At 28.0% G+C, this 15873-nt stretch overlaps 2 protein-coding genes across 2 annotated transcripts; one reads left to right on the forward strand and one right to left on the reverse strand.

The window, feature by feature from the left end:
* Positions 1-6520: 6520 nt before the first annotated feature.
* On the reverse strand, positions 6521-10083 carry LOC130673169 (uncharacterized). The gene is made up of 9 exons (XM_057478112.1): positions 9941-10083; positions 8567-8646; positions 8317-8481; positions 8178-8235; positions 7861-8036; positions 7502-7659; positions 7226-7381; positions 6741-6842; positions 6521-6653 (listed from the first exon to the last, which is right to left on the reverse strand). Exons 2-9 carry the CDS (start codon positions 8642-8644, stop codon positions 6605-6607), a joined length of 942 nt encoding a protein of 313 aa, XP_057334095.1. The 5' UTR covers positions 8645-8646; positions 9941-10083; the 3' UTR covers positions 6521-6604.
* A 1707-nt stretch (positions 10084-11790) lies between these two features.
* On the forward strand, positions 11791-15758 carry LOC130673740 (major facilitator superfamily domain-containing protein 6). Its single transcript, XM_057478908.1, has 10 exons — positions 11791-11963; positions 12221-12311; positions 12564-12931; positions 13073-13219; positions 13673-13955; positions 14020-14213; positions 14285-14601; positions 14670-14845; positions 14922-15089; positions 15181-15758. The coding sequence occupies exons 2-10, from the start codon at positions 12248-12250 to the stop codon at positions 15249-15251; spliced, it is 1788 nt and encodes a 595-aa protein (XP_057334891.1). The 5' UTR covers positions 11791-11963; positions 12221-12247; the 3' UTR covers positions 15252-15758.
* Positions 15759-15873: the final 115 nt, after the last annotated feature.

Genomic DNA, 15873 nt, shown 5'->3' on the forward strand with positions numbered 1-15873 from the left:
GCATATTTTCTAATAGCTAACAATGACTCCAAAATTGGCATAATACGATCAAGAATTTCGTCTTCGTATTTGTTAATCACGAAGTCAACAACGACGATAATTTTTGAATAGTACGTCTAAATAAATTTCACAAGATCGAATATCTGAACGTAATTTTAATTTTCTTCTTAAGTTTCATCATTCAGAAAATTTCTTATTTGCTTTCCCGAGCGGTATAAAAACAGAAAGTATTTATGCTTTTTATTAAATTTCAGTGAGCAATCATGTGATCAATTGTTCGTAATTATTAATTTTAATTTAAGGAAAAATGTTTTTTTTTTATTTTACCACTTGGAAATTATTAGAAAATAATTAATTTTATTTTCGAATATGACGTAATTTTATTTACACGCAACAAAATAAATGATAAATGTTATTCGGATTTTCGATTGATTTTTATTGTTTGAACAATGAACCCGCATCAAAGAAGGTAAATCCTAAATAATATAATATTGAAAATTGAAAGCGAAAAAGTATAAGAATTATTCTCTAAAATATATTAATATGGAAAAAAAAATAGTCACTCTTGGTCTTTAAATTGTATTATTTGAAATGATAAGATACGTCATCTTGCCATATCGATATAGTCGTGCATCAGTAATACTTTAGGTTAATTCTTTCACATACATTAAAAGCTTACAAACACAAGTAAAATTTTATTGTTTCAAACTATAAAAACTGATGCGCTTCAGATATACTTTTGACAATTTGAAGAAAGTAATAATTATATACGGTTGTACATAAAATCAATTGTTCGAAATTGAAAATTTAATATATACTACTGAGTGTTTTTTTACTTTTTTACTATTAACTTGAATGTTCCAATCATCGAATGTTGAAGCTGGAACGTTAAATTACTATAATTTCATTTTTTTATCTACCAAGCAGTAATTTTCAATACTTGTAACATGATTTATTTACATATAAGCTTTCAATTTCAATTTTTAAATTAAGATGATTATAATATATTCAATAGAATCACGAAATTACTGTTCGAATTGATATTATAGTATATTGTACAACTAGCGCGGTGAGTTGTCGATTGCCCACGAGAGCAAAGTTGAGCACGCGAACGAAATGAGTAAATTCCAGTGCGACAAGTCTACTTGTACAATTCAAATAAATCGACAAAGGTAATTTTTATCTTATTTAATTATCAGTAGAAAAATGGTTTCATCAAAAGAGCAATAGGACAATAGGTGGGAATTTTTTGATAGAAGGTTTAGCCAAAAGTTAATTAAAATAATTTATACTACAGCACATTAATTGATTTGGAATGAATATATTTTTTATTTATGTATTATTCATTAGTAACATGGATCTTAACTTTTTTTGAGATATTATCAAAATCCATAATATTGATTCAAAAATGCTGGTTTCCTTAACAAACATCTCGGAAAAGTAGTACTAGAAAGAGAACAGAAAAATTTTAATATTTTCTTGCAGCAAGTAGATTTTCAAAACTATTACCGTAATGATATTTTGGATACTTACTAGAAATCTTGTTGTACGGCTGAAAGATAACAATTATCTTGTTCATATTCACGCGTTAAGAAAGCTTTGTCACATGGCCAATTTCTCAACTGAGGTTGAATCCTAAAAACAAAATATTATTAGTAACAATAATCCGTTTGAGAAAGAGAAATACAATTGAAAATAACATATAATACTTAATGTTTTACGTGATATTTTATTGTGATACTATAAGTCGATTTCAAGTATTTTCTCTATAGGATAGTATTTTAGTAATTCAAATCTTTGTGTAGAAATTAAAAAATTGATCAAATTTACCCACAAAGAAATTGCAATAAATATAAAATAAATGCGGGAGTATATTGTAAATTAAAAAATTCAATTATTCATTCAAACATAAATATTTCTAACAGTTTGGAGGAAACAAATTTTCGAATTACTTCGTATGATCAAGCGATTATGTTGTAATATTTTTAAAAATAACATAGAAAATCGTGTACACTTACAAATCCATGAATTGATAATAAACAAGAGCGTAATCGTTATTTGGTACTTTATCAGAGACAATTATGACTGGTGGAGTATTTATTGACGATTCTCCTGATTTACAATTAAATGATCCAAAACGATTAATCAATCCCCATCCTGGACTTGAGTAGTCACTATCATCAAAATATGGAGTATTTAAATTTTTAAATTATTTTTGATATCAGTACCCTCGCAGATTTGAATCATGGTGGAAACACCGTGAAAATGTAAACACCGTGGATCCACTGTGGTTACACGGTGGGTTTATTCCATTTCACCACCGGGTATACACAGTGTTTCCACTGTGATTACGCGGTGTATCCACCGTGATTCCACGGTGGCTTGACAACTGTGTATACACGGTGGTAAAATGGAACAAATCCACCGTGTTTCCACTGTAATTCAAATCTGCAAGGGTAGTCGAAAATGTTAAAAAAAGTATTAGGACTACATGAAAATTCTAAAACATTATTAATTAATTCACTTACGCTCCTGAAATTACAAGTACAAAATCGGCATCCAAACCATCTCTGAACGCATAACTATTACGTGATAACCAGTATTGCGTACTATGCAACGGGTTCGGATCCGTATCAATATTTAACGTAGTAGTACCGTTAGGCTCCAAAAATGAGATAGGTCGCGGATGCTTGAATTAAAATATTAATAAACGCATTTAAAATCAAATAACAATTAACCATCTCAGTAAAAAATAATTTTAGTCTTCAATAGAGACAGAGATTTCGTCTCTTTTATGCGTCATAATTTGGATATGAATTTTTGAAATGGTGAAATCGATGATATGTAAATCAATAATTTGAAGAGGTAAACTTTAAAGTCAATCGAATTTTCAAAATTTCTAATAATCACATACAAACATCAATAAAGATGTTAATTATCGTTTCCTCATGGATGGTAAAAAAAAAAATTAACTATAAAATTGAAATTTTATTCTTACTAGTGCTACGAAGATGGCAGTGACAACTAATTTTATTTTCGGATATATAGCTCGATTATTAGCTGCTGACTCCACAGTTGACATAAATGACATAATACGATCAAGAATGCTGTATCTGTATTTGTTAACAGCCATATCTTGATCGACAATAACGACCGTTTTCAAGAACAAGGTGTCTAAAATAAAATTTAATTTTATCAATTGTCAACGTATATAGTTTTTGAAGATCGAATAAAAATATTTAACGCATTCTGCTCAGATTTAACTGATAGATAAATTTTTTTTTTATCACGACTTAGTTTTCTGAATTCATACTTACATGGCTCGATATCGCCATCGTCTACATAAAACTTCATATAATTTATCGGCATTCTGTTCTATATGTAAAAAATTTAAAAATTATCACAATTTTAAAATTTTGTTATTTATATACTTTTGCCGAAACTTATTTTTACTTACATTTATAGAAGCCACATTTGTCTTCTCGAATGTATTCTCTAAGAGTAAGTAAATTGGAGTCTCTCGATCAATGAGAAAAGGTTTTGATGGTTGAGTAGCATTTCTCTCGTGAGATACAAGGAGATCTTTCACCGTTGGCATCAGGGCTAACTTCAGTGCGATCTATGCAACAAATTTGCAACAAAATGCCATGATATATAACAAATATCATTATATCATTTTTATTATTATAGATTTAAACACTTACTGGACCGCAAGCATCAATAAGATCCCCAGCATGAAGAAACACAACGAATATTGCTATGAACTTCATCATGACAAACATTTCTTTTATGGAACAACAAAAAATTTTAATTACTAATTACGTAATGGTTATAATTAACTTTATTAATACTCTTAGGGGTTTTTTTTTTACGTTGTATACATAATTCCCGGGGGTAATCAGTTTAGATTTTTGAACATCTACGTAGATCACGGCTAAAAAAACGAATCGTACGTTAAAAATTCAAAATTTGAATTTCGAAAGAAATTTCAGGTTCTTAAAAATAATCAATTTAGATATAAGGTGGTCTACTTAAATTTGACTAGATCTAAATAGATTTATGAATATCGACAAAGATCTAAAATTTTCAAAAGTAGACCGACTTCAATTCAACCAAATTTCGTACGATCAAAATTATTCCCTCGATTATTTTCGAGTTTCTGGAGATGAAAAACAAACTTTTTTATATTTAAAATACAATTTTGATTTTATTTTTAGTATATCTGATGCGCTATTCATTCAAATAATTTGAAAATTTGATGATCATGTATTAGAGTAATCGATTTATAATAAATTCAACAAGACATAAATAAGGTAACAAATATTGGAATTAAACTCACCGACTTTGATGATGACTATTAAAAGTTTATCAGACTCTTCCGTTAATTATGATTTATACTCTATTGTTACAAGGTTTTATAGGTGGTTCTATTGACGTCAGTGTTCACTAATATGTTTTTTCATCTATAATTATAGTTAAAAAACCACGTGATTTCAACAGTCATGATATTAAATTTTTTTAATAGTTTATATATCGTTTTAGGTGATTGGGAATTGTAACATTATTTTACAATTAACGAGTATTCTTGAGAACTAAATATTTTACGTTTTGTGTCGTTAGAAAAAAATAAACTGTACAATTTGAATATCATTGTTACTATTGTCATGATTTTGGCAGTGACAACGAATTTCAATTCTGCATATGCATATTTTCAATAGCTAACAATGACTCCAAAAATGGCATAATACGATCAAGAATTTTGTCTTCGTTTTTGATACACACGAAGTCAACAACGACGATAATTTTTTAATAATACGTCTAAATAAATTTCACAAGATCGAACATTTGATTTAATATTTTAATATTTTAATTCAAAGCAAGATAACAGAAAATTCTATTAAGATTATCATTTTAAATTAACAACTCAATTAATTTTTAGTATAATACACTTTTGTACACCAAAGTTCTTATCTGTAATAAAAAACTTATTAATTGCCTATGATATTAATTAAAAAAAACAACATATACTTATAAAAAATTAATTAATTATCACCTAAAATACAATTATAGTCTTGTTTTTTTAAAAAAAAATAAAATAAAATTTATTTACGCATTACTTTATGAACATATTTGTACATTATTTCACAATTTATCAACAATTTTATATATTTACAGGACGTTTTACAAAAAATACCTTTCCGATGATAAGAATTATCATCTTCTTGCATATGCCCAGGAAAAATGGACCCTTGTTCAGATCAACGTAAATCTAAATGATGCTGAAAAAATTCAGCATTTGAAAATTTTAGTTTTTTTAATTACCAATTTAATTTTCATCAGAAAAACTTTTTGAAAATATACACAATCAAATTTTTTCATTATTCTTCGCACAGATTTTTGAAAAATTTTGCCTGTCAGTATTTACTTTTATTGTAAATAAATTTTTCAAATGACTGCTACTTTCAGGGTCATAAATCTAAACTTTTTCTCGTCTGTGTAAATCAACTAATGAATAAAAATAGTAGTAATTATTATTCTTTATCAAGAATCTCTGAACAATAAAATTTTAAATGTTAAAAGAACAAATTTGATATATGCTATCAACAAACTGTACGGTCATAAAATTCGAGGGGGTTTTCAAAGTTTAAATAAAGCGCCATTTCTCTATCAGACAATCTGACTGATCAATAATATTTAATAGCAATACAATATAAGTCAATTTTCAAACCTGAAACATGATTTTGTTATTTATAAAAATTATTTTATAATTCAAACAATAAGTAATTAAAATGAATTGTAACTTTTAAAAATATCAGGTACGTATTCTACTATATTTATTTTCATTTTTTAAACAGCTAATCAGTTTTTAAAAAAAAATATCAATGCGTAACTTCGAGAGGCGTATCCAATTGAGGCCAGAATTTTCTCCAGGAACACCGTCGAAGAAACTCTATAGAAAATCGAGACCACTGGCTGATGCGAAATGAAGATATTTAATCCAGGCCAGGATTTCCATCAGGAACACCGTCGAAGAAAATCTATAGTTTTTTCTTGCGCATGTGCAAATTTAAAATAATCGGTATTAAAAGCGATTTCTGAAGCTCATTCTGTTTCTGGAAGAAGTTTAGATGTATAGAAATGATCTGGATTCTGGCACTTGGTCTAATTGGGATGACAGCCAATAAGAAGGAAAAAAAACATCTGGACAGCTCCGGTAAAAATCCATTCACGATAGATCGTTTTGCCACTACTATTACGTACTTATGTCGCAAACTTCACTAATCGACTAATCTCTCAATAACTGAACGAGTGTCGTGTCCGGCAGGACATCGTATCGTGATGATCACAAGAATTTTTTTTCGTATACAATTTGAATAAATCGACAAAGGTAATTTTTGTTATTTAATTATCAGTAGACAAATTGTTTCATCAAAGAAGCAATAGGACAATAGGTGGGAATTTTACTAATAGAAGGTTTAGCCAAAAGTTAATTGAAATAATTTATACAATAGCACATTAATTGCTCGTGAATGTATATATTTTTTATTGATGTATTGATACATGGAACATCTTCGTTCGATATTTATTAACAAAATTCATAATATTAATTTAAAAATGCTGGTTTCCTGATCAAACATCTCGGAAAAGTAGTACTAGAAAGAGAACAGAAAAATTTAACTATTTTTTCGTAACAAGTAGATTTTTAAAACTACTACCGTAATGATATTTTGGATACTTACTAGAAATCTGGTTGTACGGCTGAAAGATAACAATTCTCATGTTCATATTCACGCGTTAAGAAAGCTTTGTCACATGGCCAATTTCTCAACTGAGGTCGAATCCTAAAAACAAAATATTATTACTAACAATAATCTGTTTGAGAAAGAGAAATACAATTGAAAATAGAATATAATATTTATTGTTTTACGTGACATTTCATTGTCATACTATAAATCGATTTGAAGTATTTCCTCCATACGATAGTATTTTAGTAATTCAAATCTTTGGGTAGAAATTAAAAAATTGATCAAATTTATCAACAAAGAAATTGCAATAAATATGAAATAAATGCGGGAGTAGATTGTAAATTAAAAAATTCAATTTTTCATTCAAACATAAATATTTTTAACAGTTTGGAGGGAAAAAATTTTCGAATTACTTCGTATGATCAAGCGATTATGTTGTAATATTTTTAAAAATAACATATAAAATCCTGTACACTTACAATCTCATGAATGGATAATAAACCTGAGCATAATTGTTAAATGGTACTTTATCAGCGACAATTACGACTGGTAGAGTATTTTTTGACGATTCTTCTGATTTACAACTAAATGTTCCATAGTCACTAAGCAATTCCCATCTTGAACTTTCGTAGTCACTATAATCAAAATATGGAATATTTAAAGTTTTAAATTAATATTGAAATCAGTAGTCGAAATAGTAAAAGAATATTACGACTACGTGAAAATTTTAAAACATTATTAATTAATACACTTACGCTCCTGAAATTACAAGTACAAAATCAGCATCCATACCATCTCCTAATACTTTACTATAAGTTGATAACCACTGTTGCGTAGCATTCAACGGGTTCGGATTCGAATCAAGATCTAACGTTTTTCTATAAGGCTCCAAAAATGGCAAAGCTTGCGGTTCCTGTAATTAAAATATTAATAAACGCATTTAAAATTAAATAATAATTAAGCATTTCAGTAAAAAATAATTTTAGTCTTCAATAGAGACAGAATTTTCAAAATTTCTAATAATCACATTTAAACATCAATAAAGATGTTAATTATTGTTTCCTGATGGCTGTTGAAAAAGAAATAAACTATAAAATTAAAATATTATTCTTACTATTGCTGCGATGATGGCAGTGACAACTAATTTTATTTTCGGAAATATAGTTCCATTATTAGCTGATGACTCCACATTTGACATAAATGACATAATACGATCAAAAATGTAGTTTCCGTATTGGTAAGTATACATATCTTCGTCAACAATCACGATCGTTTTCAAGAACAAGGTGTCTAAAATAAATTCAATTTTATCAATTGTCGACGTACATAGTTTTTGCAGATCGCATAAAATATTTAACGAGTTTTGTTCAGATATGACTAATAGATAAATTCTATTTTTATCTCGACTTAGTTTTCTGAATTCATACTTACATGGCTCGATATCGCCATCGTTTTTATAAAACTTCATATAATTTATCGGTTTTACGCTCTATATGTAAAAATTTAAAAATTATCACAATTTAAAAATTTTGTAATATATACACTTTTGCCAAAACTTATTTTTACTTACACTTAAATAACTCAAAGTTTTCTTATAGAAATCTTTTTCTCTAAGAAAGTAAACTGGAGTCAGTCGATCAATGAGAAAAGGTTTGGGTGGTGCAGAAACAGTTCTCTGGTGAGCTATAATCTGGAGATCCTTCACCGCTGGCACCTGGGCCGACTCCGGCGCGAGCTATGCAACAAATTTGCAACAATATACCATGATTTATAACAAATGTCATTATATCATTTTTATTATTATAGATTCAAATACTTACTGGATTGCAAGCATAAATAAGATCCCCAGCATGAAGCAGCACAACGAATATTGCTGCTAACTTCATCATCACATACATTTCTTTTATGGAACAACAAAAAATTTCAATTACTAACTACGTAGTGGTTATAATTAACTTTATTAATACTCTTAGGGTTTTTTTTACGTTGTATACATGATTCCCGGGGATTAATAGTTTAGATTTCCGGATATCTACGTAGATCACGGCTAAAAAACGAACTGAACGGTAAAAATTCAAAATTTAAATTTCGAAAGAAATTTCAGGATCTTAAAAAAAAACAATTTAGATATAAGGAGATCTACATAAATCTGACTAGATCTTAATAGATTTATAAATATTGACATAGATCTAAAATTTTTAAAAGTATACCGTCTTCAATTCAACTAAATTTCGTAAGGACAAAATTATTCCTTGGATTATTTTCGAGTTCTGGAGATGAAGAAACAGCTCTTTTTATAATTAAAACATAATTTGAATTTTATTGTTTGAAAATATGATGATCATGATTTATAGTAGGGGAGGGTGGGGCAGAGCGGCCCCCCTGAAATTTTGATCAAAAAAAAAATTTTTTTTTTTTTTGCCTAATTACTATAAATCCGATATGTTTGCGCATTTTTGCCCCTACGCATGACATTTGGGGCAAAATGGACAAGCCCAAAATTTTGAAAAAGTGATTTTTTCATATTTTTCTCGTCAAATTAAAAAAAAATGATTATAATTCCACATTTCTAGCCCTACGCATAACACATGGGGCAAAATGGACCAGCCGAAACTTCCGAAAAAATTATTTTTTCATTTTTTTCGGCCGTTTCTCTATGTAAGAGGCAAATTTGGTCACTAAAAATTTATAAAAATTAAATTTTTTTTTTAGTTGATAAATTTTTGAAATAAAGTAAAATTGAAGAATTGATTTTTTTTTTATTAAATAACAATTAGTAATTAAGGTAATCGAGAGTGAACGATTTTTTACGCTTTAAAAAATTTTTTTCGAGTAATATAAAACCAAAAATAGTTGTCAAGAGAAAGAAATACATCCTTAATGATGAAAACAATTTAAAAAAAAAAAAACTAAAAAAAAAATTTTTTATCACTTTCTGAAGGGGGGCCGCTCTGCCCCACAAAAAAAAAAAAAAAATTTTCAGAATTTTGGCAAAATGTCCATAAATTTGTTCGAAATGGAACAAAAGTAAAGTGATCATATGGTTGAAAGCCACAAAAAATAATAATTGGCTTAGGGGGGCCGCTCTGCCCCACCCTCCCCTATATATATAGCACAATATTTATTTTATAAGTGATTTATAATAAATTTAACAAGACATAAATAAGGTACAAAGAAGTTGGAATTAAACTCACCGTCTTTGATAATGACTATTAAAAATTTATCAGACTCTTCCGTTAATTATGATATATTTTCGATTGTTACAAGTTTTATATAGGTGGTTCTACTGACGTCAGCGTTCACTAATATGTTTGTTCATCGATAATTATACCTAAAAACAAACGTGATTTCAACAATTATATATTGAATATTTTTAATACTTATATATCGTTTTAGGTGATTTGGAATTGCAACATTATTTTACAATTAACGAGTATTCGTGAGAACTAAATATTTTAAATATTTATTTATCGATTATGTATCATTTTGTGTCCTTGGAAAAAAAATAAACTATACAATTTTTCATGATAACGACAGTGACAACGAATTCAATTCTGCATATGCACATTTTCTAATAGCTAACAATGACTTAAAAAATGACAATACGATCAAGAATTTCATCTTCGTATTTGATAATCACGAAGTCAACAACGACGATAATTTTTTCATAGTATGACTAAATAAATTTCACACGATCGAATATCTGAACATAGTTTCCATTTTCTTCTTAAGTTTCATCATTCAGAAAATTTTCTTCTTAAGTTTCATCATTCAGAAAATTTTTTATTTGCTTTTCCGAGCATAAAAACAGAAAGTATTCACTTTTTATTAAATTTCAGTGAACAATTAGTTATCATGTGATCAATTGTTCGTAATTATTAATTTTAATTTAAGGAAAAATCAATTTTTTTATTTTACCACTTGGAAATTATTAATAAATAATATATTTTATTTTTGTATATGGTGTAATTTTATTTAATATTTTAATATAAAGCTACATAACAAAATTATATTAAGATTATCATTTTAAATTATCAACTTAAGTTTTTTTTAGTATAATACACTTTCGTACACCAAAGTTCTTATCTGTAATAAAAAACTTATTAATTGCCTATGATACTAATTAAAAAAAAACATATACTTATAAAAAATTAATTAATCATCACCTAAAATACAATTATAGTCTTGTTTTTTAAAAAAAAAAAAATAAAATTTATTTACGTATAACTTTATGAACATATTTGTACATTATTTCACAATTTATCAACAATTTTATATATTTACAGGATGTTTTACAAAAAATACCTTTCCGATGATTAGAATTATCATCTTCTTGCATATGCCCAGGAAAAATGGACCCTTGTTCAGATCAACGTAAATCTAAATGATGCTGAAAAAATCCAGCATCTGAAAATTTTAGTTTTTTTAATTACTAATTTAATTTTCATCAGAAAAACTTTTTGAAAATATACACAATCGAATTGTTTCATTATTCTTCTTACAGATTTTTAAAAAATTTTGCCTGTCAGTATTTATTTGGTTTATTGTAAATAAATTTTTCAAATGACTGCTACTTTCAGGGTCATAAATCTAAACCTTTTCTCGTCTGTGTAAATGAACTAATGAATAAAAATAGTGGTAATTATAATAATTTTTTATCCAGAAACTCCTAAAAATAAAATTTTCAATTTTAAAATAAAAAATTTAACTCGTGCTACCAAAAAACTGTACGGTGATAAAATTCGACGGGGTTTTTAAAATTCACGATCCTGAAGTTAGCAGTTTCAAATTTTCGTATCCTTTTTTCAACAAATAAATAATAAAAAAAAAAAAAAAAAACTAAAAATATACGCATGTAGAAAATTTAATAAACTATAGGTGCAATTTTTCAATTTTTTTTTTTATCGTTAATCGTTTTTAAAAAAAGTCAAAAACTGTCAGACGTCTGCTAACTTCAGTATCATTTAAAATTTAAATAAAGCGCCATTTCTCTATCAGACCGACCAGACCTCAATATCTGATCGTTCAATGTTCAAGTGGTTCAAGTTGACTTTTTAGTTTGCTTAGTTTTAGTCTAGCAGCTGATCAATAATATTTAATAGCAATACAATTCAAGTCAATTTTAAAACCTGAAACATGATTTTATTATTTATAAAAATTATTTTATAATTCAAACAAAAAGTAATTAAATTTAATTAAAACTTTTAAAAATATCAGGTACGTATTCTCGTAAATTTATTTTCATTTTTCAAACAGCTAATCAGTTTTTTAAAAAAAATATCAATTCAACGGGAGGCGTTTGTTGATAAAAATAATATTTATATTTTTATAATAACAATGACATTATTCTAATATCAATTAAATTTAGAAAAAATTACAAATATACTTTTGCGTGCTGAGGTTATAAAAACACAAACAGGATATTTTAAACGTCAAGTCATAAATTAAAATTTTAATGTTTATTTTTTTTTCAGGATAGAAGAGAGTGCAATAAATCAAAGATGTTTGACAAAATAAATAAAGAACTAGTGCCTATAAAGGCGCATTATTTTTTATATAACGCTGGTAAGTCAAAATAATTATCCTAAAGAAATAAAGCAACCGACAATTTATCAATTTCAAGTACAAAATTCCTACTGTTAATAAATAAAAATAATAATAATTTAAAAAATGGACATCAAGTTCAAAAAGTCAATTTATTTATTCATAAATAAATAAATTGTCGGCTGTCTCCCGCTTTCACTGTCATAAAAAATCGCTCTTTGGACTTGGACTGTTATATAAATATATAAATATAAATAATTATTCAAATTACAGCAACAGGACCAGTAATACCATTTTTACCAGTAATAGCAAAGCAATTAGGATTCTCAGGATTTTTAGTCGGTATAATATACACAATACTCCCAATATCAGGACTGTTAGCAAAGCCTATATTTATTGGCATAGCTGATAAATTTCGACTGCATAAAATATTTTTTCTCACATTTCAAGCGATACTCGCTATTTCATTTTTTTCAATATATTTTATTCCCAAAATAAGTCATCAGTCGATAGGTAATGTCACATTAGCGTGCCATGTAGAAACATATATTCATATATGTCCGTATAATACCACTAAAGACTTTTCTACTGAAGCTATGAGACAAGTTTTCGTATCCAACCGCACACATGCTTCTTGCAAAGTAAGTTATCGTCAACTAAGTACTTGGTAACTATCAAGTCTACGACTCGAAATTTTTTTTAGCCCCACGATGGCATAAATATCAAAACTGATAAAAATTTATTTAAGTTGATAATTAATATTAATTTACTACTTATTTCAGTTATCTTGCCAAGCATCCTCGATGGTTTACGATGAACTCTGTCATGGCTGGAAACTAAATCAATTTTGTGGCCTAGTAAATACAAATATTGAACCAGATACTAAATTTGAATTCACTGCCGCATTTAATATGCTCGATAATCAAAACGTAATTAATTGCTATTTATTAATTTAGGGTGTGTTCTGAAAAACACGAGATTGATAATTAGTAAATGGAAAGTCACGCGGGTTAATTAAAACTAGAGGAACGAATACCTGATACGTCGAATTATTCCTCTGGTTCAACCAGATATTTGTGACCGCAGAAGTTACAGAGCTGAAGATCGAAACGTTTTTCGGGCAACGAAAATTTAAAAAATTCATGTAATTAAGGGGTAGTTCCAAAGGGTGGCTTAAGATTTTGGGCTGATGTACCAGCATCTATTTGCGAAACATTTCAGAAATCTAGTCTTGTAGACTTTACTTTCTAGTTTTTTTTCGTTGCGCGAAATCGTTCCGATCTCAGGTACACCAGAAGTTGCATCTTTTTCTTCCAAGTTAATTTCTGAACACGCCTTTAATTGTCTATTTTAAATGAACATAATTATGAATTTTTTTGTAGATAACGTCTTGTGTGCATGTTAAAGTAAAAAATGCAACTTTTGATGACAACGTCGTTCATTATCCATACTGTGACTTAAAAGACAAGCCGATGTACACTCAGTGTGTAGCCAATTGTACAGATGTACCAGAAATGAATAAACTATTTAGTGAACTAGATGGTAAAGATATCAGTCAGACGACAAATTATCAGTTTCATTTATTTCTGTGGTCTGCGGTTGTTAGTTGGATCGGCATGGCCGTTGTTGTCAGTATCGCTGATTCTATCTGCGGTGATCTTCTAGGTAACTATCAAATAGAAAAAATAATTCGATTTTATGTAGAAAATAAATTAATTAATTATTGCAGGTAACGAACGCATTAGCGAGTACGGAAAACAAAAAATGTGGGGGTATGTTGGGTTTGGAATTTTTTGTATCAGCACTGGATATCTGGTTGATGTTTTCAGCAGAGGAAATGATGACAAAGACTACTCTTGTATATTTTATATCATGTTAATAGGAATGGTGATGGATATAATTGTGTCAGCAACTTTGAACAAAGTAATTAAAAATAATTATCAGACTTTTTTTTAATCACCATTTAAAAATAATATTTTATTTATTTAATTTAGAAATCAGTGGATCGTATCGAAGATGATCCATCTGTTCTATGGGAGTTGGGAGCAGTAGCAAGAGAAGGTCGAGTTCTTGTATTTATTTTCTGGTGTGTCGGTGCTGGAATTTGCACAGGAGTAGTCTGGAATTTTTTGTTTTGGTACACAGAAGATTTAGCTGATAACAAAGACTGGCTCAAAACACTCCAAGGCCTAATTATTGGTGTCCAATGTTTCTTAGGCGAGTTACCATTTAATTTTATATCTGCGCGGATACTTAAAAAATTCGGTCACATTAATGTGATGAGTTTAGTTCTGATAATTTATGCAGTCAGGTAAGTTTTCATTTAATTTTAATTAATTAAACAAATAAATAAATTTTCTAAGACTCAAAATTTTATAGATTTATGGCATACAGTTTAATTACAAATCCGTGGATGTATTTGGTCGTGGAAATACTTCATGGGCCAACTCTGGGTCTTTGTCGGCCTACAATGATAGCATATGGAGATAAAATTGCGCCTTCTGGTACCAGAGCGACGATGCAGGGTCTCGTCGGTGCTATTTTTGAAGGCATTGGTCAGTATCTAATCTGGCCATCAATCAACAGACTTGTTTACAAGTTTCTGATAATTATTTATATATTTTGCAACAGGTGTATCAATGGGTAGTCTTATTTGCGGCGGTCTGATGGATGACTACGGCGGAATGATGACATTCCGTATATTTTCCGTTGGTGCGCTTTCTTGGCTAAGTATTTACTGGATGCTACAGTTGTTATTACGGAAAGCCAAAGCTTACCCACTTCACCAAGGCCACAGTCGTAAGTTAACTACTAGTACTTAATTTTATAAATGAATTTATGTTGTATTTTAAAGTATTAATTAATTAATTAATTATTAATTTGATTGTAGATCTAGCGAGTTACGCAACACCAAGCGATGCAATTCTTATGACCACGAGCCAAGAACTCCAAACTTATTAAAAATAAAAAAGTATAATTAATAATCACGTGATTGGTGCTTTCACTAAAAATATTTTTAAATATTTTATACTTAAACTTTAGTTATATAAAAATTTATTACAATTTATCATTTTATCCGCACGTAAAATCCGGTGATCATTAACCTTTCGATAAAAAAATATTTAAAAATTAATTTCACCGCAATATAACTATCAATTAATTACCATATTTTGATATCATAAATATTGATATATTTGTCTTTTACCGGAAGGTTAATAATAGTGTAATTATGTGATATTTCATGATTTATTCAGTACCTCAGTATTATTTATGAAAGAACAAATCACTAAATAATTTAAGTACTTTCAATAGTTATTAATTAAACTTAAAAATTTGTACAATTATATAAAACTATTATTATAAACGATAAATTTTATAGTAAGGGCAGGTTCTAAGTAAATTTAATTCACGTAATTATTTTGTTGTTTTGTTAATTAGTTTTTTTTTCTTTTTTTTATATTTTTTAATAATTTTATTAACAATGAAATTACGAAGAAGCTTTATTAGCCGATTAAAAATTATGACGCGTTGTAACACGAGTCATATATTAATTTAAGATGTTTACAATATCGCACAAGTGAAA

This window comes from Microplitis mediator, chromosome 8 (assembly GCF_029852145.1).
Source record: "Microplitis mediator isolate UGA2020A chromosome 8, iyMicMedi2.1, whole genome shotgun sequence".
NCBI classification, from domain to species: domain Eukaryota; kingdom Metazoa; phylum Arthropoda; class Insecta; order Hymenoptera; family Braconidae; genus Microplitis; species Microplitis mediator.

Coding starts and splice junctions, on each gene's coding strand:
- LOC130673740 (XM_057478908.1), top strand. CDS start 12,248: ATGTTTGACAAAATAAATAAAGAACTAGTGCCTATAAAGGCGCATTAT. Junction 12,932..13,072: donor GCACACATGCTTCTTGCAAA/GTAAGTTATCGT, acceptor TACTTATTTCAG/TTATCTTGCCAAGCATCCTC. Junction 15,090..15,180: donor ACTTCACCAAGGCCACAGTC/GTAAGTTAACTA, acceptor ATTTGATTGTAG/ATCTAGCGAGTTACGCAACA.
- LOC130673169 (XM_057478112.1), bottom strand. CDS start 8,644: ATGTATGTGATGATGAAGTTAGCAGCAATATTCGTTGTGCTGCTTCAT. Junction 8,236..8,316: donor AAACTTTGAGTTATTTAAGT/GTAAGTAAAAAT, acceptor TTTTACATATAG/AGCGTAAAACCGATAAATTA. Junction 8,037..8,177: donor CGATGGCGATATCGAGCCAT/GTAAGTATGAAT, acceptor AATTTATTTTAG/ACACCTTGTTCTTGAAAACG.